The sequence below is a fragment of the Haliotis cracherodii genome, unplaced genomic scaffold (genome assembly GCF_022045235.1).
Source record: "Haliotis cracherodii isolate W230 unplaced genomic scaffold, xgHalCrac1.p SCAF_4, whole genome shotgun sequence".
In the NCBI taxonomy this organism is placed as follows: domain Eukaryota; kingdom Metazoa; phylum Mollusca; class Gastropoda; order Lepetellida; family Haliotidae; genus Haliotis; species Haliotis cracherodii.
The window spans coordinates 57194514-57220373 of record NW_027266297.1 but is presented as its reverse complement, the minus strand read 5'-3'; the positions used below and the strand labels follow the sequence as shown (position 1 = coordinate 57220373).

General features: G+C 39.8%; 1 protein-coding gene across 1 annotated transcript; it reads left to right on the top strand.

Annotated features, from left to right (window-relative positions):
* The first annotated feature begins 4694 nt into the window (after nucleotides 1-4694).
* Nucleotides 4695-20634, top strand: LOC139478730 (phenylalanine--tRNA ligase alpha subunit-like). Its single transcript, XM_071261340.1, has 13 exons — nucleotides 4695-4851; nucleotides 6143-6280; nucleotides 6956-7057; nucleotides 9178-9296; nucleotides 9492-9584; nucleotides 11378-11506; nucleotides 12033-12148; nucleotides 13456-13540; nucleotides 13946-14045; nucleotides 15216-15381; nucleotides 16543-16620; nucleotides 17570-17684; nucleotides 20353-20634. Exons 1-13 carry the CDS (start codon nucleotides 4717-4719, stop codon nucleotides 20471-20473), a joined length of 1497 nt encoding a protein of 498 aa, XP_071117441.1. The 5' UTR covers nucleotides 4695-4716; the 3' UTR covers nucleotides 20474-20634.
* The last annotated feature ends 5226 nt before the right edge of the window (nucleotides 20635-25860 follow it).

Below are 25860 nucleotides of genomic sequence, written 5' to 3'. Positions count from 1 at the left end.
TTCAGCTTTATTAGATGGTTTTAGAAGTGGTATGATAATGGCCTCTGAAAGCCTGACTATTTCAATAGTGTCACATACAGACCCTGACAAAAGAATACACGAACATGTGGAAATTGGCTCTTTTCTATTTGTATATATATAAATAACAATTTAGTAAAATACATATTTTATATATTTTATTATAGCAGCATTAAGTAGCCAATACGTATATGCCGTAGGCGAATGGGGGCACGGGTGGCCCAGTCGTCTAAGGCGCCGTGATTCGCTGTGCAGAGTTGCGTCCCTTATGCACACTAGAAACCTATGATTGTGGGTTCGAATCCCAGTTTGCCCCGATTATGTTTCTAGGTTTGTCAGCAAGATACCCGTGCTCGTGGGTTTCACCGAAGTGGTAACCGTCTGAGATCTGCATCACTTCGCGATTTCCTCCCACAATTTAGCTGACATTAAAAGCGACGTTAAGCGGCGGGTGAATTGACACGGCAAGATGACATCGTGTTAACCGACCACATTGAATGAGGACTAGTCGGAAAGGTATGGTGGTATGGCATATTGGGAAATGAAAATGTAGAGACGTCCACTGTGGGTAAGATAAGACTGGTAACCACGGTAATATTTTAAGATTACAATTTGTACCAGGAAATACTTTAAAAAACAATTGCCTCAACTTCTACACACAAAATAATGATTAAAGGACGTGGTGAAAATATTGTGTTCTGAAAGAAAGTCGGACGCTCCTATTAGAATTTTTTTCTATGAAGCAGGGTGGAAAATGTGTACGATGAAAATAATTTTATTCAAGTGGTTGTTTACGATATTAGGAAATATTGTACTATCTTAAATAAGAATGAAATTACAAACACGTCCTAAATGTGCACCTTGACACATTCAAATTCTCACACATATATATGGAGAATTCCTGGACACTCCCAAATCGAAGACAAAATTCTGGGAACTCGTAGACAAAAGACATATACATGTAGTAGGGAAATACACTTAACTATTGATTTATTACATTTAGACAATAAATATTATTGCTATCATCTTGTCCTTCCCTGCTTGGATATATGTAACTATTTACAAAGGATATTGCTAATGTATTCAAAACAAAAGTGGCCTTACCATATCTTTTATTTAACACTTTTAAAAGTAAAAAAACCCATGCAAACGAAACACTCAGAAACATAAACGAGGCCGGTATGCCGATAAGTAATAATAATAATATTGCTAAGATTACTTATCATCATTCAATTCCAATATCTAAAAAAAATGTGTCTTCGAATTCACTCCCGGTTTGTGTTCGTGGTGGCGGTGTCGACGAATTCACCGCATCTATATATATAACATTTCTTGTTTGCCAGGCGACAGAGCGACAACAGCGCACATGTATTAGCCGAGCGCACATAGAATAACAGTCAAACTGAGTTGTACGCGCGCTATGAAGAACTATACCACTCGATAAAAACGGTACGCTACCGCGGTCATGAAAAGTGTGTAATAGCGACGACCAAACCAGACGAGTCTACTTCCGGTGTAAAATGTCAAGTCAAAACTTCTAACAGAGATGTCCTAACAGAGTTATACTACATTGCGGAGCCTATCCTCGCTGTTGGGAGTTCCAAACGCACCTGTTTTAAGCTCCTCGCAGCGATAGTCCGTTCGCAGAGCTCTCTCCATCGCTTCCACCAGTCCAGACTGGTTCCCGTTCGTTCCTCCGACAGACTGGAAGGTGGTGACAACCAAGCTTGGAGTTGAACACGCAACCGATGGACAGTTATGCTTACAAACAAGCGATGACAGTCGTGACGCCGAATACTCTTACCCTAACCTAAACTGTTTTCTTTGTTTGTCAATTTGAATTTCTATTTCATTTCAACTGTCACGTGAAGAGTGAGTGAGTATGGTTTTACGCCGCTTTTAGCAATATTCCAGCAATATCACGGCGGGGGACACCACAAATGGGCTTCACACATTGTACCCATGTCGGGAATCGGAACCCGGGTCTTCGACGTGACGAGCGAACGCTTTAACCACTAGGCTACCCGACCGCCCCTCATGTGAAGAAGTAGAAGTTTATTCATGAATGAAGGCCACATGGCCCAGAGTTTATTTACATGAATATTGTGTGCTATGCACATGCACATGTGGTCTTCCTGGTCTTCCTACATGGGTCTGTCGTGTTGTACACACACAGCATCATGACCCAGCGCTTTTAACATTTTTTAATACGTTTGACTTAAAAAATAATGTTTGGCATCAAATGCCAACTTATTGTTATTTGTACACATGTAGATACCTTGGTTTAGAATAATTATTTACAGACCGCTGTCATATAGCTGGAGGGGCGGTCGGGTAGCCTAGTGGTTAAAGCGTTCGCTCGTCACGCTGAAGACCCGGGTTCGATTCCCGACATGGGTACAATGTGTGAAGCCCATTTCTGGTGTCCCCCGCCGTGATATTGCTGGAATATTGCTAAAAGCGGCGTAAAACCATACTCACTCACTCATATAGCTGGAATATTGCAGAGTGCGGCGTTAAACAACAAACCAACCAACCAATTAAAATAATTGTACGAGTACTAGAAGGTACAACATTTCCTGCTGAATAATTCACCACATACTATGAAAGTAAAAACGTCTCAATGAAATTATGTCAGTGAGTACGTTAAACTGTATCTGAATTTTTTAACTTTAAATGTAAGTACTTAAATATATCCCGAAAGAAGGTAGGTACATACAGCTGCTGACGAAGCAATTTACATAGGGACCTTTACAGTTTAGAATTACACGTAATTACCATTTTCGGTAGATAAGTAACACGAACACAAATAAACATATACGACTCTGATGCGTCGTTTTGCAAATTACTCCCTGTTTTATTATATCAATATTTCGTTTATTGATATCGCAAATTATATTCTATGATATCATAAATAGATGTTACAAATTTGATTTTTAGACATGAATAAGTGAATTATAATAAATATATGTATTTTGTGATGTCTAAAAAGGCATTTAATGATATCATAAATCGAATTTGAGAAAAAAAAAAAAGATTTTGTGATACCTTAAAATACTGAGAAAGTTCAGTTGTCAATAAATCAATACTTCTCACACAAGCACCAAGAAAAATATGCTTAAAGTTGAAAGCCGGATAGACATGACAGACAACAACATTAACGACTGGTAGTTTATTAGCTGCGATACGTGGTATGTGTACCTTATGTGAAGTATTGATATCACATTCTTTTAGATATCAATAATACGTTTCGAAATTGTAATATCTAAACCTGATTTAATTATATCAAAAAATCGAATTTGTGATATCAATAATTCAATTTTTACATTGTTAACTAATCCTATTCATATATAAAAATAAAATTTGTTATATCAATAAATAAATTATTAATATGAAAAAGGGAATAGTTAGAAGACGCATCACGACCCAACATTGCCTGGACACCTAGTTATATGTTGGTGTGACTGTTCTTATGAATATGTGAATGTAAGTAGGATAAGCAATCACTCAAAATCAAAACTGAACGATTTTGACTTGTTTCTTTGAATACAGTATTTCCATGTATCGTATATATCAACACGGTACGAAGATCCAATTATAGTCGCACAACACTTTAATCCCGGTATTGTTGTACATGTAATTTTGTTAAAATTCAATGTTCTCGTGGATACTTTGCCAATAAGTTCGAAATAACATATTATCACATAATAAGCACACTGAAATACCAAAATGTCTTGGAAATATATGTGTACGTGTAGAATCCAACTGATTATTTTAGCGCGTGTACGGTCACCCAACGAAAAAATGTCGTGCATGGGTTAAACAGACAATGTGTTGACATCCAGTTATATATATTTATGAATTGGTCAATATTTCGACACATGTTCCTGCGATCAAACCCTATGATTGAGTGAGTGAGGTAACAGCACAATTACATCGACCGCGACCATAATTATGGCGACCATATCACTGAGCAGGGCATCCATGTACGTTTTATATATAAGATTCCTCCTTGAGTGAGAATCGATATTATTTAATGTAACATCACACACTTTCAATAAATTTGTATCATACTTTTTAACATGATTTATAAACTGTTTGGTGTGGTTTTTTAAACTTATGTATATAGGAGATACGTAAAGCCACATTTGAAACTTAAAGAGACTCTTTGCGCCAATCAAGCAAATGCGCAGGTATGTGCAAACATAACGTCTTTGAGAATTGAGAGGCATTTAGAAGTTGGAGTACTAAGTGAGGACAGAGACCACATACCGATCGGTATATTCATGGTCTCTGGTAAGGATAAAATGTATGGATAAACAACTTCTTTATTACAATTAGGAGCGACATTTCGGTGTAACACCGTTATCAAGCACCGTCGCTCCTAATTGTAATAAAGAAGTTGTTCATCCATATATCTTATTCTTACTTTTAGCAAACATGTTGAAGTAAAATACTTAGGAAGTTCGCTCAAATTTCCTCCAAGTTCTGTGGCAATTTGTCTTCGAATAAAATATACAATCCTACGTGAAGACATACACGTTTTAAAATCACAAAATAATTGTGTTATTTTTTTGGGAACAGTCTATCTCTCGACTGACGAAATAGATTGAAACTAATATTGTGTGTCGATTTCACACGCAATGTAACCGGAAGCTGTTTCGTTTTAACTGTTGGTCGGTTTTACTACAACCCAAAATGGCTGACTTGGAACTCGTGTTGCAGGCTGTCGCCGATACCGGCGGTATTGACAGTTTAGAACTTGCTTCTAAGTTAAATACAGACCACCAGAAGGTTGTAGGCGCGGTAAAGAGTCTACAGTCACACGAAGATGTAAGTAGTTGTTGTTGTAGTATTTATTTTCACGGAAAGTGTTGGACAGATTCGTCTGCTAGAAACAAATGGCTGATGAAATCATCTTCCGCACTTATGAACCAGTTGACAACTAGGCTAACTGCACTCCGACCCTGCTTGGGAACTAACGGAATAAACTCTGCAGTGTATATACGGTGTGTTGCAACTTGTGTATATTGTCCAATCAAAGCCACCTGAAATCTTGCTGGTGTCTTTGTTGCTTGCAGAGATCTGGTTCTATCAGTTAGGGTTACCCTTCGGCATAAGACGATAGGCTTCCAGGAAGTCGGTAGGCAATACGATAAAAACAAAACAACGTATGACCATCATATTTTGTTTTGTTTCTGTTTTGTTTTTCATTGATCGTGATAATGAATGAATGTCACGCATATATAGGCCAATCAGATTTGATTATGTGATGTGTCAGTGAATCGTCCCACCCTAATTACTCCCTACTTTAGGACTTAGTGTATGTGATGTATCAGTGAATCGTCCTTCCCTAATTACTCCCTTATCAGTGAATCGTCCCACCCTACTCTCTTCTACAGGACGTGATGTATCAGTGAATCGTCCCCCAAATTACTCTCTTCTACAGGACTTGTTTAGTAATGTTTACGTGATGTATCAGTGAATCGGCCCCCTAATTACTCCCTACTTCAGGACTAGGTATATGTGATGTATCAGTGAATCGTCCCCTAAATTACTCTCTTCTACAGGACTTTATTAGTAATGTTTATGTGATGTATCAGTGAATCGTCCCCCTAATTACTCCCTACTTCAGGACTAGGTATATGTGATGTATCAGTGAATCGTCCCCCAAATTACTCTCTTCTTCAGGACTTGTTTAGTAATGTTTACGTGATGTATCAGTGAATAGTCCCACCCTAATTACTCCCTTATCAGTGAATCGTCCCCCAAATTACTCTCTTCTACAGGACTTGATTACGTGATGTATCAGTGAATCGTCCCCCAAATTACTCTCTTCTACAGGACTTGATACGTGATGTATCAGTGAATCGTCCCCCAAATTACTCCCTACTACAGGACTTGATTATGAGATGTAGCAGTGAATCGTCCCCCGAATTACTCTCTTCTACAGGACTTGATTACATGATGTATCAGTGACTGGTCCCCCTAAGTGCTGTGTACTTTGTAAGAGTTGACTGACATGAGGAACAGGTCATTACAATCTTCAACATGGATTTGCTGTGGATAGTTCTTGTGATGAATGTTTTTTACATCTGAAGTCTTCTTCTTCTTATTCTAACAGCTCATCAAAGTTGAGCAGAGGCAGACTAAGAGATGGGACATAACCGAGGAGGGCAAGGAGGTGGTTGCCAACGGCAGTCACGAGGCCAGGGTGTACCAAGTTGTGCCCGGGGAAGGCATAACACAGGCTCAGATCATGGTAGTTACCTACTTTCTGGGCAAATATTCTCAGTGGAGGGTGTCATGGATTTTGTATTAAGATTATAGGGCTGGGACGGGTAACTTGAGTACCGGGTCGGGTGGGAACTGAGTAGGACCAGGGTACCCACAGGACTACCCGGACAAGTGGTTAGTCACATGATATATTGTGTAATGACAAAAATTATCTAGAACTCTATGGTAACACTACAAGTCACTAATGTTCGCATTTCTTTCTGACTGCACACATCTCTTCTGATTTTTCATATGGTTGAATAAAGATATAACTTAATTCAACTTCAGTGTATGCATGACCAGATTGTTTAATACATGTATCTAAATACATTTTGCCAGGGCTATGCTAAAAATATTTGAGACATCTTTTTAGACCTACAGTGGGTACCCGGGTATGGTCGGGTAATAGGGAGGTGGGTACCCAGGTAGTAAATTTGGACTCGTCTAAGCCCAATAAGATTAGATATTTTTTCAGCTATAACAATAAATCCAGATGTTTTTATATTTAAAACTATGAGCCTTCATTTGTTTTAAGAAATCCTCTTATTATTGTTCAGTCATGATGATGAATAAGGTTAACATATTTTTTCAATCATTTAGTGTTGATAAACTCAGATTGCCGGTTCTTTATGTTTCAAGGATTTTACATTCTTCTTTTCAGAGCTCTGTTCCAAACGCCAAGATTGGTTTCAGTAAAGCTATGTCTGCCAAGTGGATAAAAATGGACAAAAAGGCTGAAGGAGGACCTAAAGTGTTCAGATCAGTATGTGTCTCTGTTAATACTGTAGATAAAGTGTTCAGATCAGTATGTGTTTCTGAATAATACTGTAGCTAAAGTGTTCAAATCAGTATGTCCCTGATGATACTGTAGATAAAGTGTTCAGATCAGTATGTCTCTGATGATACTGTAGCTTTAGTGTTCAGATCAGTGTGTTTCTGATAATACTGTTGATAAAGTGTTCAGATCAGTATGTCTCTGATGATACTGTAGCTAAAGTGTTCAGATCAGTATGTCTCTGATGATACTGTAGCTAAAGTGTTCAGATCATATGTGTCTCTGATGATACTGTAGCTAAAGTGTTCAGATCATTATGTATCTCTGATAATACTGTAGCTAAAGTGTTCAAATCAGTATGTGTTTCTGATACTGCTGTAGCTTAAATTTTCAGATCTGTATTTATCACAGCTCTGTTCTAAATAAGTTCTTGTAAGTTGATAGCTTATTCAGGTCTAGCCTTTGATTATTGTCAACAAAGGCAAAAAAAAGATAGAGATATTTTCACTTTTTTCGAATTCCACTCTCAAATATGGGAATATGGATAGAGTTGATGAAAGGTAAGAGTTACAAAGAAGTACAAGATGGTCAGACAGTAATCATTTCTTTGTCCCTTCAGTTGTGCTGGTGCTGTAATACTGCTACTAGTAATACAATATCAATCAAGTGAATCATTGTGAAATGAGTCTCCTACCTTTGACATAATTTCCACAGTTCTAACATGTTGGTCAAGGCTATCTTGGCTCAGTGAGCAAAGTAGGGGTGACTATTGTTCTGGAAATCACTATTGCGATAACTATTGATATTGAAAGAAACTATTGCGATAACTATTGATGTTGCAAGCAGCTATTGCGCTAAATATCGATAGTTTTCAGTGTATCATTTTAGATGGATTTTACAGTTGAATTAAACCTTGGAACTGAAGTTTCCTTTGAATGTGATAACCATAACAACAAATAAAAAGTAAAGTTTGTGATATAACTGATTTTATTTTCTTTACCCTAATAATTTAAGAAAAAGGAAACTTTCCACATTACCATGTGTAAATTACTACCACTCATGATGAAAAAACAAACAAATTTGAACAGCATTGCATGTATTTTATTGATATGGTAAATACAATTGAAACTATCGATTTTCCTAACTGAAATTGATACTATTGATCGGGAACTGATTTAACAATCAATTTATTGACTTTAAGTGCTTACCAATAGCAATATAGCAATATTTTGATTTATCGTGACACCCCTAGACCAAAGTGTTCACAACAGTGTCCAAAATAACCGCCTGCTTGCTGCCTGTAGACTAACATCTAGTCTCTGAAATGAACATATCACACGGAAAAAAACAACAGTTGTTATAAATTATCTTCATGAAAATATAATAAAAAGGAGCCCCGATACTCTCTTCCTGATACTGCAGTAATCTGTACTTGCCAAACATTAAAGACTTGCATGGACTGTATTTGATATATTTATATCAGGGTCTGTAAGGCAGACCTGTAAGAAGCATGCCTGTGGCTGGTAACTTTTGTGTCGTGCTGCATGAAAACTCCTCATAGATTCTTAGGTAATTGTTATTTCAGCTGAATCAAGACATGTCTGTCTCTTATTTTGCGATTTTTAAATTTATAATGTCTGAATGTGGGCAGGTAACTTTAAAGATGAGCAGGCAACACATATGGGTCACCTGCCTGACTGTCTTGTTGGGTTTTAAGATAATTTCAAACACTGGTTCACAAAAGCTAGGGGGTCATGGGTGGCCCAGTCGCCTAAGGCGCCGGGATTCTCCGTGCAGAGTTGCGTCCCTTGGGCACAACAGAAACCTATGATTGTGGGTTTGAATCCCGGTTGGCCCCGATTATGTTTCTAGGTTTGTCAGCACCATACCCATGCTCGTGGGTTTCACCAAAGTGGTAAACGTCTGAGACCTGCATCACTTGGGGCTTTCCTCCCACATTAAGCTGACATGCCGTCTTATAACTGTAATACTGTTAAAAGCGGCGTTAAAATCACTCACTCACTGACTGACAATAGCTAGAGACATAATCATGCTACTTGGTGATATTGAGTGTAAACCTGCCTTGAGATTGTTGTGTGTGTTTCTAGGCAGACACCATAGAGGACAAGGTTCAGCTGTGCCTCATCAAGATACAGAATCTTCAGCTGGAGGATGTCCCACAGGACCAGCGAGCCGAACTCAAGAAGAGGAAACTCATCTCAGAAGTGTCAGTGTGTCCTCCTCATTAATCAGAACTAGTTTGTGTTAAACTTATTGAAGTGGAGTACCACCCATTTCGGCATGAATATTGTCATCTGGCACACTTTATACAAAAGATGTTAAACATATTATAAAATAGTTTCTAATCTCAAGTTCCAGTAAACATGGTAATACATTTAAAACTGTTGTTCTTTATTTTCAGAAAAGTTACGAGCTACTTCATTTCCAAGGGAGACAAGTTTTCACTGACTGTGGCAAAGGCTGATGTGGACCTCACCCCAGAGATGATCTCAAGGTAGGCTACACAGTGTAACATAGAGCACAGTGTGAGGGAAGAGGCTACACAGTGTAACACAGAGCACAGTGGGAGGGAAGAGGCTACACAGTATAACATAGAGCACAGTGGGAGGGAAGAGGCTACACAGTGTAACATAGAGCACAGTTGGAGTGAAGAGGCTACACAGTGTAACATAGAGCACAGTGGGAGGGAAGAGGCTACACAGTGCAACATAGAGCACAGTGGGAGGGAAGAGGCTACACAGTGTAACATAGAGCACAGTTGGAGTGAAGAGGCTACACAGTGTAACATAGAGCACAGTGGGAGGGAAGAGGCTACACAGTGCAACATAGAGCACAGTGGGAGGGAAGAGGCTACACAGTGTAACATAGACCACAATGGGAGGGAAGAGGCTACACAGTGTAACATAGAGCACAGTGGGAGTGAAGAGGCTACACAGTGCAACATAGAGCACAGTGTGAGGGAAGAGGCTACACAGTGTAACATAGAGCACAGTTGGAGTGAAGAGGCTACACAGTGTAACATAGAGCACAGTGGGAGGGAAGAGGCTACACAGTGCAACATAGAGCACAGTGGGAGGGAAGAGGCTACACAGTGTAACATAGACCACAATGGGAGGGAAGAGGCTACACAGTGTAACATAGAGCACAGTGGGAGGGAAGAGGCTACACAGTGTAACATAGAGCACAGTGGGAGGGAAGAGGCTACACAGTGTAACATAGACCACAGTGTGAGGGAAGAGGCTACACAGTGCAACATTGAGCACAGTGGGAGGGAAGAGGCTACACAGTGTAACATAGAGCACAGTGGGAGTGAAGAGGCTACACAGTGCAACATAGAGCACAGTGTGAGGGAAGAGGCTACACAGTGTAACATAGAGCACAGTGGGAGGGAAGAGGCTACACAGTGTAACATAGACCACAGTGGGAGGGAAGAGGCTACACAGTGCAACATAGAGCACAGTGGGAGGGAAGAGGCTACACAGTGTAACATAGAGCACAGTGGGAGGGAAGAGGCTACACAGTGTAACATAGAGCACATTGTGAGGGAAGAGGCTACACAGTGCAACATAGAGCACAGTTGGAGTGAAGAGGCTACACAGTGTAACATAGAGCACAGTTGGAGGGAAGAGGCTACACAGTGCAACATAGAGCTCAGTGGGAGGGAAGAGGCTACACAGTGCAACATAGAGCACAGTTGGAGGGAAGAGGCTACACAGTGTAACATAGAGCACAGTGGGAGGGAAGAGGCTACACAGTGCAACATAGAGCACAGTGGGAGGGAAGAGGCTACACAGTGTAACATAGAGCACAGTGTGAGGGAAGAGGCTACACAGTGCAACATAGAGCACAGTGGGAGGGAAGAGGCTACACAGTGTAACATAGAGCACAGTGTGAGGGAAGAGGCTACACAGTGCAACATAGAGCACAGTGGGAGGGAAGAGGCTACACAGTGTAACATAGAACACAGTGTGAGGGAAGAGGCTACACAGTGTAACATAGAGCACAGTGGGAGGGAAGAGGCTACACAGTGCAACATAGAGCACAGTGGGAGAGAAGAGGCTACACAGTGTAACATGGAGCACAGTGGGAGGGAAGAGGCTACACAGTGTAACATAGAGCACAGTGGGAGGGAAGAGGCTACACAGTGTAACATAGAGCACAGTGGGAGGGAAGAGGCTACACAGTGTAACACAGAGCTCACTCGGAGGGAACAATCTGAGTTTCATACATATCTTTTATTTGTATAACTCCTCTTGTTTGTGATGTAACATGGCTTTTATTCTTTAGTGGGTCCTGGAAAACGAAGACATTCAAGCCGTACAACTTTGATGCTCTGGGGATCCAACCACCCAGCGGACATCTTCACCCATTGCTCAAAGTGCGGGCTGAGTACCGCCAGATCTTCTTGGAGATGGGGTAAGTCTCATCACAGTGGGGTATGGGTTCTGCCAGATCTTCCTGGAGATTGGGTAGGTTTGGTCAAAGTGTGGGCTGGGTATCGACAGTTCCTCCTGTAGATGGGGTAATTCTGGTGGCCTAAGCAGATATGGATACAGACCTATTGCCATATTTTATCATTAATGTGTCAATCTCATTAACATCAGAACTTGGCTACAGCTAAACAAAGATCTGAGGACATCTCATTTTGGGTCACGTCAGACAGACCTTTTGCAAATTTTGACCGACCAATGGAATAAGGGGCTAAAACAAGGACTGGTTGGCTCGAAGTCAGTATACTGTGTCTGAGTGGGGTATTCATGTTAAACTGCGGCATGGTCTCTCAGTGAGCTAGCACCTATAAATTGGCATCAGTCCGGACTAGTATAAGCAGCCACACACACACACACACATGCACGCACGTCGCTATATAAGTGCAATAGTCATGGACGCGACGTTAAACCCAATTTCACCTCAAAGAAGTTATGTGTACATTTGTCTGCAGATTTTCTGAGATGCCTACCAACAACTTCGTAGAGAGTAGCTTCTGGAATTTCGATGCTCTCTTCCAGCCTCAGAAGCACCCGGCCAGAGATGCTCACGACACTTTCTTCATATCAGGTGCTTGTTACAATTATTCTTACAGTAATGTTCAAAGAGATTCATCCTCATATTTGTTTTTCTGCCCTTAAAACTGTTATGCCAATAAACCTTTGTGATTGCAATCTGATTTCAGTTATGTCAACGAAAAATTGTTAATAAAAATAGCAATATAATTCATGATTGTTATTCTTACAGGAATGTCATGAGAGTGCAATGTATAATATGGCAAGACTTTTGGTTAGGTAATAGCTTGACCACCTGATCAAAGTTGCCTTTTACAAGAAGCATTGCCTCTTACAAGAAGCATTGTCTCTTACAACAATCATTGCCTCTTACAAGAAGCATTGCCTCTTACAACAAGCACTGCCTCTTACAAGAAGCATTGCCTCTTACAACAAGCACTGCCTCTTACAACAAGCATTGCCTCTTACAACAAACAATGCCTCTTACAACAAGCACTTCCTCTTACAACAAGCATTGCATCTTACAACAAGCACTGCCTCTTACAACAAACATTGCCTCTTACAACAAGCACTGCCTCTTACAACAAGCACTTCCTCTTACAACAAGCATTGCCTCTTACAACAAGCACTGCCTCTTACAAGAAGCATTGCCTCTTACAACAAGCACTGCCTCTTACAACAAGCATTGCCTCTTACAATAAACAATGCCTCTTACAACAAGCACTTCCTCTTACAACAAGCATTGCCTCTTACAACAAGCACTGCCTCTTACAACAAACATTGCCTCTTACAACAAGCACTGCCTCTTACAACAAGCACTGCATCTTACAACAAACATTGCCTCTTACAACAAACATTGCCTCTTACAACAAGCACTGCCTCTTACAACAAGCACTGCCTCTTACAACAAACATTGCCTCTTACAACAAGCACTGCCTCTTAAAACAAGCACTGCCTCTTACAAGAAGCATTGCCTCTTACAAGAAGCATTGCCTCTTACAACAAGCATTGCCTCTTACAACAAGCACTGCCTCTTACAACAAGCATTGCCTCTTACAACAAGCATGGGTTACTGAAGACATATTCTAACCCGGATCTTCGTGGGTTCACTTTTGTGAAATGTGACAGGAATCTTTAACATTTTAAATCTTTTAATTGGGATCAAACTAAAAACCAGACAGTCTCTGAATAGTGTTTGTTGTGGCTACATTTGACATCATACAAAGCATTGAGCATCAATAGAAAGAAGATACAAATTTTGTTCAGACTCAAATTTGAAAAACTAAAACTTAATGTCTGTGTATAACATTGTTTTTCACTTTTTAAGAACACATCTTGGTAACTGAAAACTATTTTTTCTAGACCCAGCAAATGCTCAGATATTTGAGGAGGATTACCGTCAACGAGTGGAGAAGGTTCATTCAGAAGGAGGTTATGGATCTCTGGGGTAATCTATTCATGATTTGTTTATACTTCAACATGTTCAATGCTTCACTAAATGTTGGTAATATTTGATGCATAATGGTCACATTGATGAAATGTTTAAAATATTTATAACAGCATTTCTTCACAGTTTGTTAACTTTTGAAATCTTGTCCTCTCTCATATATCAATCTGTGATATTGTCTGACTTGGTGCCTGTGTTTACCATTCTCTATGTCTGTGACATTTTCTGACTTGGCGCTTGTGTTTACCATTCTCTATGTCTGTGACATCATCAGACTCAGCGCCTGTGTTTACCATTCTCTATGTCTGTGACATCATCAGACTCAGTGCCTGTGTTTACCATTCTCTGTGTCTGTGACATCATCAGACTTGGCGCCTATGTTTACCATTCTCTATGTCTGTGCAGGTACAAGTGTGAGTGGAAGACCGAGGAAGCCAAGAAGAACCTTCTGCGAACACACACAACGGCCGTCAGCGCCCGCATGCTGTACAAGACTGCTCAGGCGGTAGGTGTTCTAGGAACATGAGTGTAGAGAACTAGACTGTGACAATAACAAGTGATAGTCTCCTAGCAGAGGCATCAAGGATTGTTTGTATCATTCTGCAATAGCTTCCCTTCCGAAATCACTTTATGCACATGGGTCTATCAGTTTTAAGTCAGGAAAGAAAATGAGCAGCAAATATTCATCATATGCTTGGGATGCCCAAGCGGTTTAAGGCTTTGCAGAGTTGCAGCTCTTTGTTTTGCCAGGATCTGCTGATTGTTCGAATCACATATTATGCCCTGGTCTGTCAGCACCTGGGTCAATGGGTTTTACCTGCATCACTTTTGGCCTTCCTCCCACATAACTCATCTTCCCGAGGCAAGAGACTACAAAAGTCCTGTATCCACCCTTGCCGAACTAGGCTGGTATTATGGAGTTACATTTTGGCTGGACTAACAAGTCAATGCATAGTCCAATCAAAATCGCGCATCGAAATCGAAATCCGGTTCATAAACTGTTTTGCAGATTTCAGTCGATTGCAGTATTTGCAAAGCATGTGCACCGCCAACTCATCAACAGATATTTTCCAGATCTTTTCATGTTTTTAGTCAAGTTGCTCGCGTGATTTGATGCACTTCGCAATGTAAGACCCGTTTTATCGCGATATTAATGATTATTGTTCAGATCATCTTGACTGGGCGCCGCCATTTTGTTTGAAACAAATGCAAGTGATACGAGTGGAATCTGATTGGTCCATAGGAGAGGCTTAGAAGGGACATAACTTGTAATAACCAATGGTAGCGCTACAATGGAGCTGAGGAATTCCAGCCTAGTTCGGCAAGGGTGAAACTGGACTTTTAAAGTCAGTTAACTCTCTTGCCTCGGGAAGATGACGTAACTAGCTGCGGTATAACAGTTCAAAGCTATGTCAAGCCCAATCTTTATTGTGTACTTAAATCTATAGACATACATCATTACAAAGTAATTCTTCCAGAAAGCATGGTATCAGGAAACAATGAAACAAACTATGGTTTTGAGAAATTACAATGTACTTTAATGTTTAACTCGATAAAGCAGATGTCATCTGATAATTTGAAAATGAAAAGTTGTTTGTTTTGTTTTTCATTTATGGTTTTCTCATTCACCACCATGGACATGATATGAATGTTGTGTATATGATCTTCCTTCCAGAACTCCCTGCCAGTGAAACTCTTCTCCATTGACCGAGTGTTCCGCAATGAGAACCTGGACGCCACACACCTGGCGGAGTTCCACCAGATTGAGGGCGTGGTGGCTGACCGAGGACTCACCCTTGGGGACTTGATGGGGGTGATCCATGCCTTCTTCCTCAAGCTTGGTCAGTGTTGTTTGTTTATTTGTTATTTTTTTGTTTTGTTTGTTGTTGTTTTTGTTGCTTAACACAGCATTCCGCAATATTCCAGAATTATGACTTTGGTCTGTAAATGATCAAGTCTGGATCGGACAATTCAGTGACAATATGAGCATCAATCTACGCAATTTGAAAACGATGACATGCATCAACCAAGTGAGATGCCTGACCACCTGATCCTGTTAGTTGCCTCTTACGACAAGCATAGTCATCTGTTAAGACAGAAATAGGTTGCTGAAGACCAGTTCTAACCCGGATGTTCACAGGTAACTTGGTCAGTGATCAGGACTTTGCTCAACACCTGTTCACGAAAACTGACCAGTTAAATAGTTTGATGACTGTTAAGAAAGATGGCTTTACTCATGATGTCAACCACTGGTTTGTCTTCCCTAGAAACAATTTAGTAAAAGCAGTGAGTACGGCTTTATGCCTTGTTTAGCAAAATATCCACTTTGTCACTGCAGGGAACACCAAAAACGGTAATTACACATGGGGTCTTTGGCCTGGAGAGTGAATGCTTTTACCACCCGGCTGCCATGAATTGCCTCAGAGAATGTCTTTTTATCAAAAGGGATGAATATGATGATGTTGTGGTGCAAATTGGCAATAAGCCAACTTGCCCGAATCAGCTTGTTTGATGTTAAAGGTATCCCAAAGGCTAGTAGAATGTCAGGGTCTCAAGGTGGTGTGTCTTTATATCATATCACATTTCATGCTTGTATTCTTTCAAGTTTAGGGGGCCACAGGTGGCCCAGTCGTCTAAGGCGCTGAGATTTGCTGTGCAGAGTTGTGTCCCTTGGGCTCGCCAGAAACCTATGATTGTGGTTTCGAATCCTGGTTTACCCCGATTATGTTTCTAGGTTTGTCAGCACCATACCCATGCTCGTGGGTTTCACCGAAGTGGTAAACGTCGGAGACCTGCATCACTTTGGGCTTTTCTCCCACATTAAGCTGAAACGCCGCGATATAACTCGAATACTGTTAAAAGCGGCGTTAAACCAAACTCGCTCATTCACCTGTTTCAGGTTTAAGTTGCATCCCTGATGTTGTTAATGTCGGATTGATTTACAAAATATTGAACTGGATAGTTAAAGGAGGTTAATTTTTTTCTCATTTGATATTTTTCAGGCATCACGAAACTGCGTTTCAAGCCAGCCTACAACCCCTACACAGAACCCAGCATGGAGATCTTTAGTTATCATGAAGGTAACGACACTCTAACAGAGCAATGCAATACAAAATTAACATGGTTCACATACCATAATGCTTTTACTGTTTTGTTTGTAACAGGATAGATAATAAAGTGCCTACAGTTGATGTTGAGAAGTAATACATTTAATTCATGCGAGTTAATAGTGATCCATATCCAGCCCATGTGTGATATGGTTGACATTAGTGCTTTTGTGATTTGAGATTTTGTGACATCTAGTAGATCACAATGCAGTATTATTGACACTGTTAGGTTTTTGACACGTTTCTGTCTATAGAAGATCTATGGCTGTTTAGCTGTTAAATACGGAGGTACTGAAAAATGTGACGTTTATAAATCGAAAATGGTCACAATGTATTTTTCAAGTCCTGATGAACAAAAGTATGACTGTTTGAATCATTAAATTTATTAACATTGCAGATAACTGACACTTTTTGTCTAGTCTTAAATACAATGTTCACTCAAATATCAGGGTGTCAGTGGTTGATTTCTTTCTTCTGATTTTGAAATCTGAACCTATGAGCATGTGCAAAGATACGTCATCATTAAACATCTTGGAAATCACCTGTCTGACGCTAGGCATTAAGGGGCTAAAACAAGGACTGGTCGGCTTGGAGTCAGTATACTGTGTCCGAGTGGGGTATTCATGTTAAACTGCTGCATGGTATCTCAATGGTCTAGCACTATAAATTGGCATCAGTCCGGACTAGTACAAGCAGCCACACACGCACGCATGCACACACACATGCACGTCGCTATATAAGTGCAATAATCTTGGACACGACTTTAAATCCCATTTCACCTCACCTCTTGGAAATCAGGTGAAGCATGACACAAGTCACCTGCCTGGGACTCCTGTGTTCATGACTTGACTTGTATTACTGGACTCCAGTAGACAGACCCAGATAAATCTGTACTAAGTGCTGCTTGTCCTGTTTTTGTTAGGCTTGAAGAAGTGGGTGGAGATTGGTAACTCTGGAGTGTTCAGACCGGAGATGCTGTTGCCAATGGGCCTGCCTCCCGATGTGTCCGTCATCGCCTGGGGACTGTCTCTAGAAAGGTAAACAGTCGTGTACTTACTAAGGTAATGACATTAAGACATGTCATGACAAAGAGGCTAGGAGCAGTTTCATGATTCAGCTATGTTTTAGTTCATCACAAATGTTCCCCCGAAGATACTGTACACAATAAGCCCATCCATGTAGCGATTCATGTATTGATTCTGAATCTATTTTCAAAAAATAATTTATTATGAAGTTTTGCAATAATCTGGTCTGGTAACTAGCTTCTAACAGGCAGCTTGTGTTGTATACTCTCCCCAGGGAGCTGAGAAGGATGGTTGAATGATGCTAGTGGTACACTAGCACCCATCATGAAACAACATGGTGAATCTGATTGAATAGCTGTCAGAATGAGCCTTACTTAAGGGACCAGTTTAAAAGTTTCTTTAAGTTTAGGGATGGGGTTGTCAATGGCCCTGCAAGTTTTCCTTCGACAAAATCAACTTACCTGATTTTTCAATGATTATTAAAGTTACTTGACTAAACCGATCCTGTTTTTGTTCATATGCTGTTATGAGTCTTTACCAGTCTTTCCACAAGGTACAGTTTTATCATCGCCAGCAATAGTCCAGCTAGTGCAGTGCGTACTATATGACAAATTTGTTGACAATCCAACATCTAGAAAATAGATTTCATTTGATGAATGTTCCGAAAAAGCAGGGCAAAACACGTGAATGCTTGACAAAAGAGGCCACTAAACCAGGAAATTTAACATTATCAGAAATTCAGTTTTTTGGGGGGTAGGGGTATGTCTCAAAGCTTAAGGGATTTTTTTATCCAACATCAGACATTGAAGTGGTCCCTAACCAGTCATGAAAGTTGAAGACACACTGGTTGTAAGTCACTTGGGACATGGAGAGTTTCCTGGCATGACAGATTAACTATAGTAATATGAAAGAAGCTATCATTATATGAAAGAATCGGTTGCCAGTAATATGAAAGCAGCTATCATAATATGAAAGAATCGGTTGCCATGACAGATTAACTATAGTAATATGAAAGATGCTATCATTATATGAAAGAATCGGTTGCCAGTAATATGAAAGAAACTATCATTATATGAAAGAATCGGTTGCCATGACAGATTAACTATGGTAATATGAAAGAAACTATCATTATATGAAAGAATCGGTTGCCATGACAGATTAACTATAGTAATATGAGAAAAGCTATTATCATATGAAAGAATTGGCTGCCATGACAGATTAATTATTATAGTAATGTGAAAGAAGCTATTATTATATGAGAGAATCTGTTGCCATGACAGATTAACTATAGTAATATGAAAGAAACTATCATTATATGAAAGAATCGGTTGCCATGACAGATTAACTATAGTAATATGAAAGAAGCTATCATAATATGAAAGAATCGGTTGCCAGTAATATGAAAGAAGCTATCATTATATGAAAGAATCGGTTGCCATGACAGATTAACTATAGTAATATGAAAGATGCTATCATTATATGAAAGAATCGGTTGCCATGACAGATTAACTATAGTAATATGAAAGAAGCTATCATTATATGAAAGAATCGGTTGCCAGTAATATGAAAGAAGCTATCATTATATGAAAGAATCGGTTGCCATGACAGATTAACTATGGTGATATGAAAGAAACTATCATTATATGAAAGAATCGGTTGCCATGACAGATTAACTATAGTAATATGAAAAAAGCTATTATCATATGAAAGAATTGGCTGCCATGACAGATTAATTATTATAGTAATGTGAAAGAAGCTATTATTATATGAGAGAATCTGTTGCCATGACAGATTAACTATAGTAATATGAAAGAAACTATCATTATATGAAAGAATCGGTTGCCATGACAGATTAACTATAGTAATATGAAAGAAGCTTTCATAATATGAAAGAATCGGTTGCCATGACAGATTAACTATAGTAATATAAAGAAGCTATCATAATATGAAAGAATCGGTTGCCATGACAGATTAACTATAGTAATATGAAGAAGCTATCATAATATGAAAGAATCGGTTGCCATGACAGATTAACTTTAGTAATGTGAAAGAATCAGGTGTTCCTCAACTTCCTTTGAGTGTATATATTGTACCCAGTTCACAGTAGCCTCATTAGGTGGGTTGTTTATAACTTGGTTCATGGGGCCACTGAAACTTATCAAGAATGTGGACAGACAGTTACCAGTTTAAAGCTTTTTTTGTTAATGCCGAGCCTGACATTCATGCTATGAATGAAGAACACAAATGGTTTCTCTGCCTGAGACAAATGGTACATGCTTAAAAAACTGCAATTGGTTGATGAAATAATATTCATAGCTACACTGGTTCTTCAAGCAGTAAATGTGTGGTGTGTACCAACTGTATTGATTTGTTAACATTCTTGGGATGTTTCAGTCACAGAGAGAATTGCATTGATATATTCCCTTCCTTCCAACCCTATATTCTTACACAAAAAAACAAAGAAAATCATTTAATACTATTTGTAACTATTTGTATACTTTTATTTTGAAAAATAATCTGTGGAACAAATAATACAAAAAAACATTGTTGCCATGTCTTCCTGACTTTGCAATGTCTTTATCTTGATTAGTGTAAATTATACCATTTTGACTGGATCATGATGAAGTGAACCATCTTTATTGTTATGATGTACCAAGAACAATAAACATGTTTGTTTCAGACCAACAATGATAAAGTATGGCATCAACAACATCCGTGATCTTATTGGTCCACGAGTCAATCTTCAGATGGTTCACGACAACCCGATGTGCAGACTCGAGAAATCTCGGAAGGCATCCTAGGTCATTATATATAATACAATTTATTTAAATCACTTTGGCTGTGCCAATTTTCTGACCCTTGTTTCGGGGGTCAGTGTCGGATATCATGGTTAAATTCATCACTTCAGCAATTTGGAGAATGCATGAAACCAATTATGTCATTAAACTATGTGCGTCTATGACTTGAGTGTCTAGGTGTTTGTTGAATAATGCTACACTACTAATATTCCCAGAACCAGTAGATGTAAATAATCTAGCCTTGGCCAGACAAACCTGTGATTATTATTATGAGTGAATGAGTGAGTTGGGTTTTACGCTGCTTTTAAGAGTATTCCTGTTATATCATGGCGTGTCAGCTTAATGTGGGAGGAAAGCCCGAAGTGATGCAGGTCTCAGACGTTTACCACTTCGGTGAAACCAATTAGCACAAGTATGGTGCTGACAAACCTAGAAACATAATCAGGGCCAAACGGGATTTGAACCCACAATCATAGGTTTCTGGCGTGCCAAAGGGATGCACAGCGAATCGCGGCGCCTTAGACGGCTGGGCCACCAGTGCCCCCCTATTATTATTATGAGGAACGATGACATGCAATAACTAAGTCACCAATTCTGGAAGCGTATGCCATTAATTGGCCTTGTATAACAAGCATAGATGGCTGGGAACCAGTTCAATCCGGAATCACCTAGGGGTGAAATGTCTGGGTGCCATTAAGAGACCTTCAACTACAACCACAGATTGGATTCGATTCCACCCGGAATCAATTCGTGGTGAAATGTCAATGTGACGTTTAATGCTCAATATAACTTCTGTTTATCTGTTTGTTGTTTAACGCTGCACTCAACAATATTCCAGCTATATGACGATGGTCTGTAAATAATCAAGTCAGGACCAGATAATCCAGTGATTAATAACATGAGCATCGATCAACGCCATTGGGATACAATGACATGCATCAACCAAGTCATCGAGCCTGATCACCCCATCCTGTTAGTCGCCTCCTAGGACAAGCAAAGTCGCCTTTTACAGCAAGCATGGGTTGCTGAAGACCTATTCTATCCCAGATCTTCTATACATAACCAAACATTTACACCACTTTATATTTCAAGCATAGTTACTTTTTTCTGTCAGTTTAATGTATAAACAAAAGAGTCTTTATCAGGCCTACCAAAGATAAAAACTAATGTGTGTCCTTAAACAGAAATTTGTATGCTATTTATTTTATTTTTGTTACTCACAATTATGTGTAAATTTTGCACAGTAAAACTATTCGCTGGGTTGAGTTCGAGTTGACAATGTATTCAGAACAATGATATGCAATCCAGCTGCTTACTCGTTTTCAGAATACATTGTCGACTCGAACCCAATCTCATTAAAGATTACACTACACAAAGATTGACTCCACCCAGCGAATAGTTTAACTGTACAAAATCTACTCATGTTCTGCAAGTGGATATTAGTGTGGAATACAGACGAACAGCTTACACATAACTCGGCAATGGAGATCAGCTACTCTGGAAATATCTCCATGGTCTAGTAGAGAGTCCGCCCAAAGAGCGGATGTCTGTGGTTCCGATTCCTTGTCCACGTCATACCAAAAGACGCCAAAATGGCTCGGCATGAACCAAGGTGAAGTGAGGTGAAATTGTGTTTAATATCGCGTCCATGATTATTGCACTTATATAGCAATGTGCATGCACATGTGTGTGTGTGGCTGCTTGTACTAGTCCGGACTGATGCCAATTTATAGGTGCTAGCTCACTGAGATACCATGCCGCAGTTTAACATGAATACACCACTCAGACACAGAATACTGACTCAGACCCAGGGTAACAACAAGTACCATCTTTTGACGTCTGTTGGTATGACGCGGTCCAGATCGAACTCCAGACCTTCTGCTCTCCGGGCGGATGCTCTACCACTAGTCCACGGATGCCTCCATGAAACAAGTACTGGTCGGCTCTCAGTATACTGGGTCTGAGTGGGGTAACCGTGTTAAACTGTATCTAACTGGGTCAGCATTGTAAAACCGGACTAAAGAAGTCACAGAAATATAAAGAAACATATTGTTTCCTCATATTGCCATCTTAAAATGTACAACTTAGCCAAAAAAAATGACGCTGCATTTGTTTTGTCAACACTGCTCCCATGATGTGAGTAGCATTACACGATCATATCCCTAACTTTGTACACAACATGGAGTCTGTAGTAGGAAATGTATACCAGTTCTTTACACTTGAGAGAGATAGATGGAAACCATTTATTAACTTACATAGTGTATAGGGTGTATTACCAAACTGCCCAAGCTCTGCGGCTTTCAATACCAACAAGTCTTTGGTATAAGAAGAACCAAGAAGGTAGGGGTCGTCTCAAAAACAAAACCGGGACGTAAAAGGATATCAGACAGCTTTGATACAGGGGTGATTAGACGTACAGTGTACAAGCTGTATGAGCAGAAGGTACTCCCGAGTTGTAGTAGAATTCGGGAGGAAATTAAAGACACAATGTTTCCCGGACTACGTTAATTATTGCTCTCCACGTTGTGGGATTTCGATACACTGACCGAGCAGTTTTCAAGGAGATACAGTGTATATTACATCCTGAGGTCACATTATCTCAGCACCATTTATTACTATCGCTGTCAGTGCTTCCAGATCATTTACCTTGATGAAATTTCGGTGAATAAGAATCATTCCACTGTCTATATGTCGCTACCGTCAAATGGACGAAAAGCACCCATTGTGTCATCGGGTAATCGTGTCATTGTTTTGCACGCCGAAACCCGTGATCTAGGGCTTATTAATGGACGAGAGATAGTTTTCGAGCATCTTCCCGGGGCAAGAGAGTTAACTGACTACAAAAGTTCAGTTTCCACTGGACTTTTAAAGTCAGTTAACTCTCTTGCCCCGGGAAGATGGTTTTCGAGGCGAAAAATACAACTGGTGAGTATCATAAGGAACTGAATGGGGATGTGTTCATAGACTGGTTGGAACATCAACTACTGCCCAATCTATTCTACCAGTTATAATAACGCCCGTCAACCATATTCTGTCGCGCCAACCATGAGTAGTCTGAAGGCGACCATGCATGGATATTTGACATCTTGTAATATCGACTTCAGCCCAGCTGATACGAAAGTACAACTCAAAGTACAAGACATGTCCCAGCGTCACAACACGGTCACGTTGTCTTACATACACCAGTCAGACATTGTGAGCTTAACCCCATTGAGCTTATCTGGGCTAACTGTACAGGTTTCGTGGCAAGACAAAACATAAAATTCAAACTCATGTAAAAGAGGAAGTTGATCAACGCAGCCTTTGCTAGAATTGCACTAGAGGTAAGGCAAAAGGCTGAAGACAACGTTCTTGAAATAGAACGTAAGTACCGCCAAGATGGCGGCGTAGATGTAAGCCTTGTTGCACCAGTTATCATACTGTTGGGTGATAGTACAGATTCAGATACGTCATTAGCTATGAGATTCTGGCTAAGGAAATCATCTGTAGGGCAACAAAAGTTTCTCTATTAATTTTTTTTTAAAAACTCGTTTCGTAGCTTTTAACTCTTCCATAACCTTTCCAAGCAAAAAAAATGTTATGCAGTACATATCTTAATTGCTACTCCGTCAACGCACATCTTAAAAAAGTACAATAACAGCACCATTTTGAGAACATCCCCAACGCAGGTGACATTTGCACCTGTGAAAATACTCGGCCGGTGTCAGGTCATCACCTTGGGACAGGTGTTAGTTGTTGTTTTTTTGTATGTTGTATTTTTGCACTCAATATTCAAGCTACATGTATATGATGTCTGTAAATCGAGTCTGGACCAGACAAGCCAGTGATTTATGTCATGAGCATCGATCCACGCAGTTTGGATAAGATGACATGCATCAACCAAGTCAGTGAGCCTGACAACCCGATCCCGTTAGTCGCCTCGCCTTTAACGGCAAGCATAGTCGCCTTTTACGGCAAGCATAGGTTTTTGAAGACCTATTCTACCCCGGATCTTCACGGGTCTTTGCTCCTGTGAAAATGCACGGGCCGGTGTGAGGTCATCACCTCGGGACAAGTGTTAGGGAATTGCCTCAGACTTTAGGCCTTTACATACGTGCATGACAACACGACTATGTTCTAAGTTTACCATCATTATACCTGTAAAAGTACCCCGTAGGCTAATCACAGTGATTAGGCTAGATTATATAGGTAGAAGTTAGACAAGTTCTATGGATGAACAACTTCTTTATTACAATTAGTGCGACGTTTCTGTGTAGATCTAACACCTTAGAATCTACACAGAAACGTCGCACTAATTGTAATAAAGAAGTTGTTCATCCATAGAACTTGTCTTACTTTATCACACCAACTTCTAAATGCCACTTAAAGAAGTTAGATTAGGCAGATTTGCGTTGCGGTCTATGCTTTTTCATAGCCCTTTGATTCGCATTTCCCTAGCATTTCCGACAGTAGTACAGTACTATAAAAAACCGTTCGAGAACCTATAACCCGAAATAGAAGCCGTATGAAAGCCACAACGCAAGAATACCCTTCAACTCGCAGTATTCTTTGTCTGAGACTAAGGTGCAATTCATGGAGAAAAACAGAGTAAACAGAACTCATATACAGAATAAGACAGACAGCCTTGCCGCTCTTCATGATCACGGTGTTACATAATTACGATATCATGCCCGACACTGCGATTTTAATCCAATTGAGCTGATTTGTAAGTTATCTGATGTAAACAAAATATTACATTTGCATCGTTTTCGTGATGGCATTAGAAGTTTGGCAAAATGCAGAAGACCACGTGATGCGTATGGCGCAGGAATGCCGTGGGCAGGTTGGAGTTGACGTTAGACGCGTATTATTTTTCAATCGAACAGTTTAACCCCTGTTCTCGTGTATCCATACAAGGGCAGTAGTCACTAGCGAGGAGAGCATGTTACTGTGCGTTTCGAATTTATCTTGTATTTTTCAGATGTGAGAACCTCCAAAATATCAACGACGCTTTAATTGTGTCATGAGTCAGCTTGGGCCAAATGACCTAAACTGATACTTGACGGTATTTTCCAATATTTACATATATTAACTTAATCAGGCCCAAAATACATTTTCATTATATATTCGTGATTTCTCCAGTACTAACACCAAAACACGTGCGGGCTAAATAAGTGCCTTAAATCCTTGAAAGCGATGTTAAATCCGATTTCATCCCACTTCACCTATTCTAATATTTGAAAACCTTTTAACACTTTTCACAAATGTTTTACAAATATGCTCACAAACTAGCCAAGACAAAACAATTTATTTGATAAATATGACAGTATGACTGAACGTTCTCCAGTTCAAAATAGGGTTCGCTTCGCCCTGTACGGAGTTTGGAATACGGAAGTTGAAGAGGAGTTGTT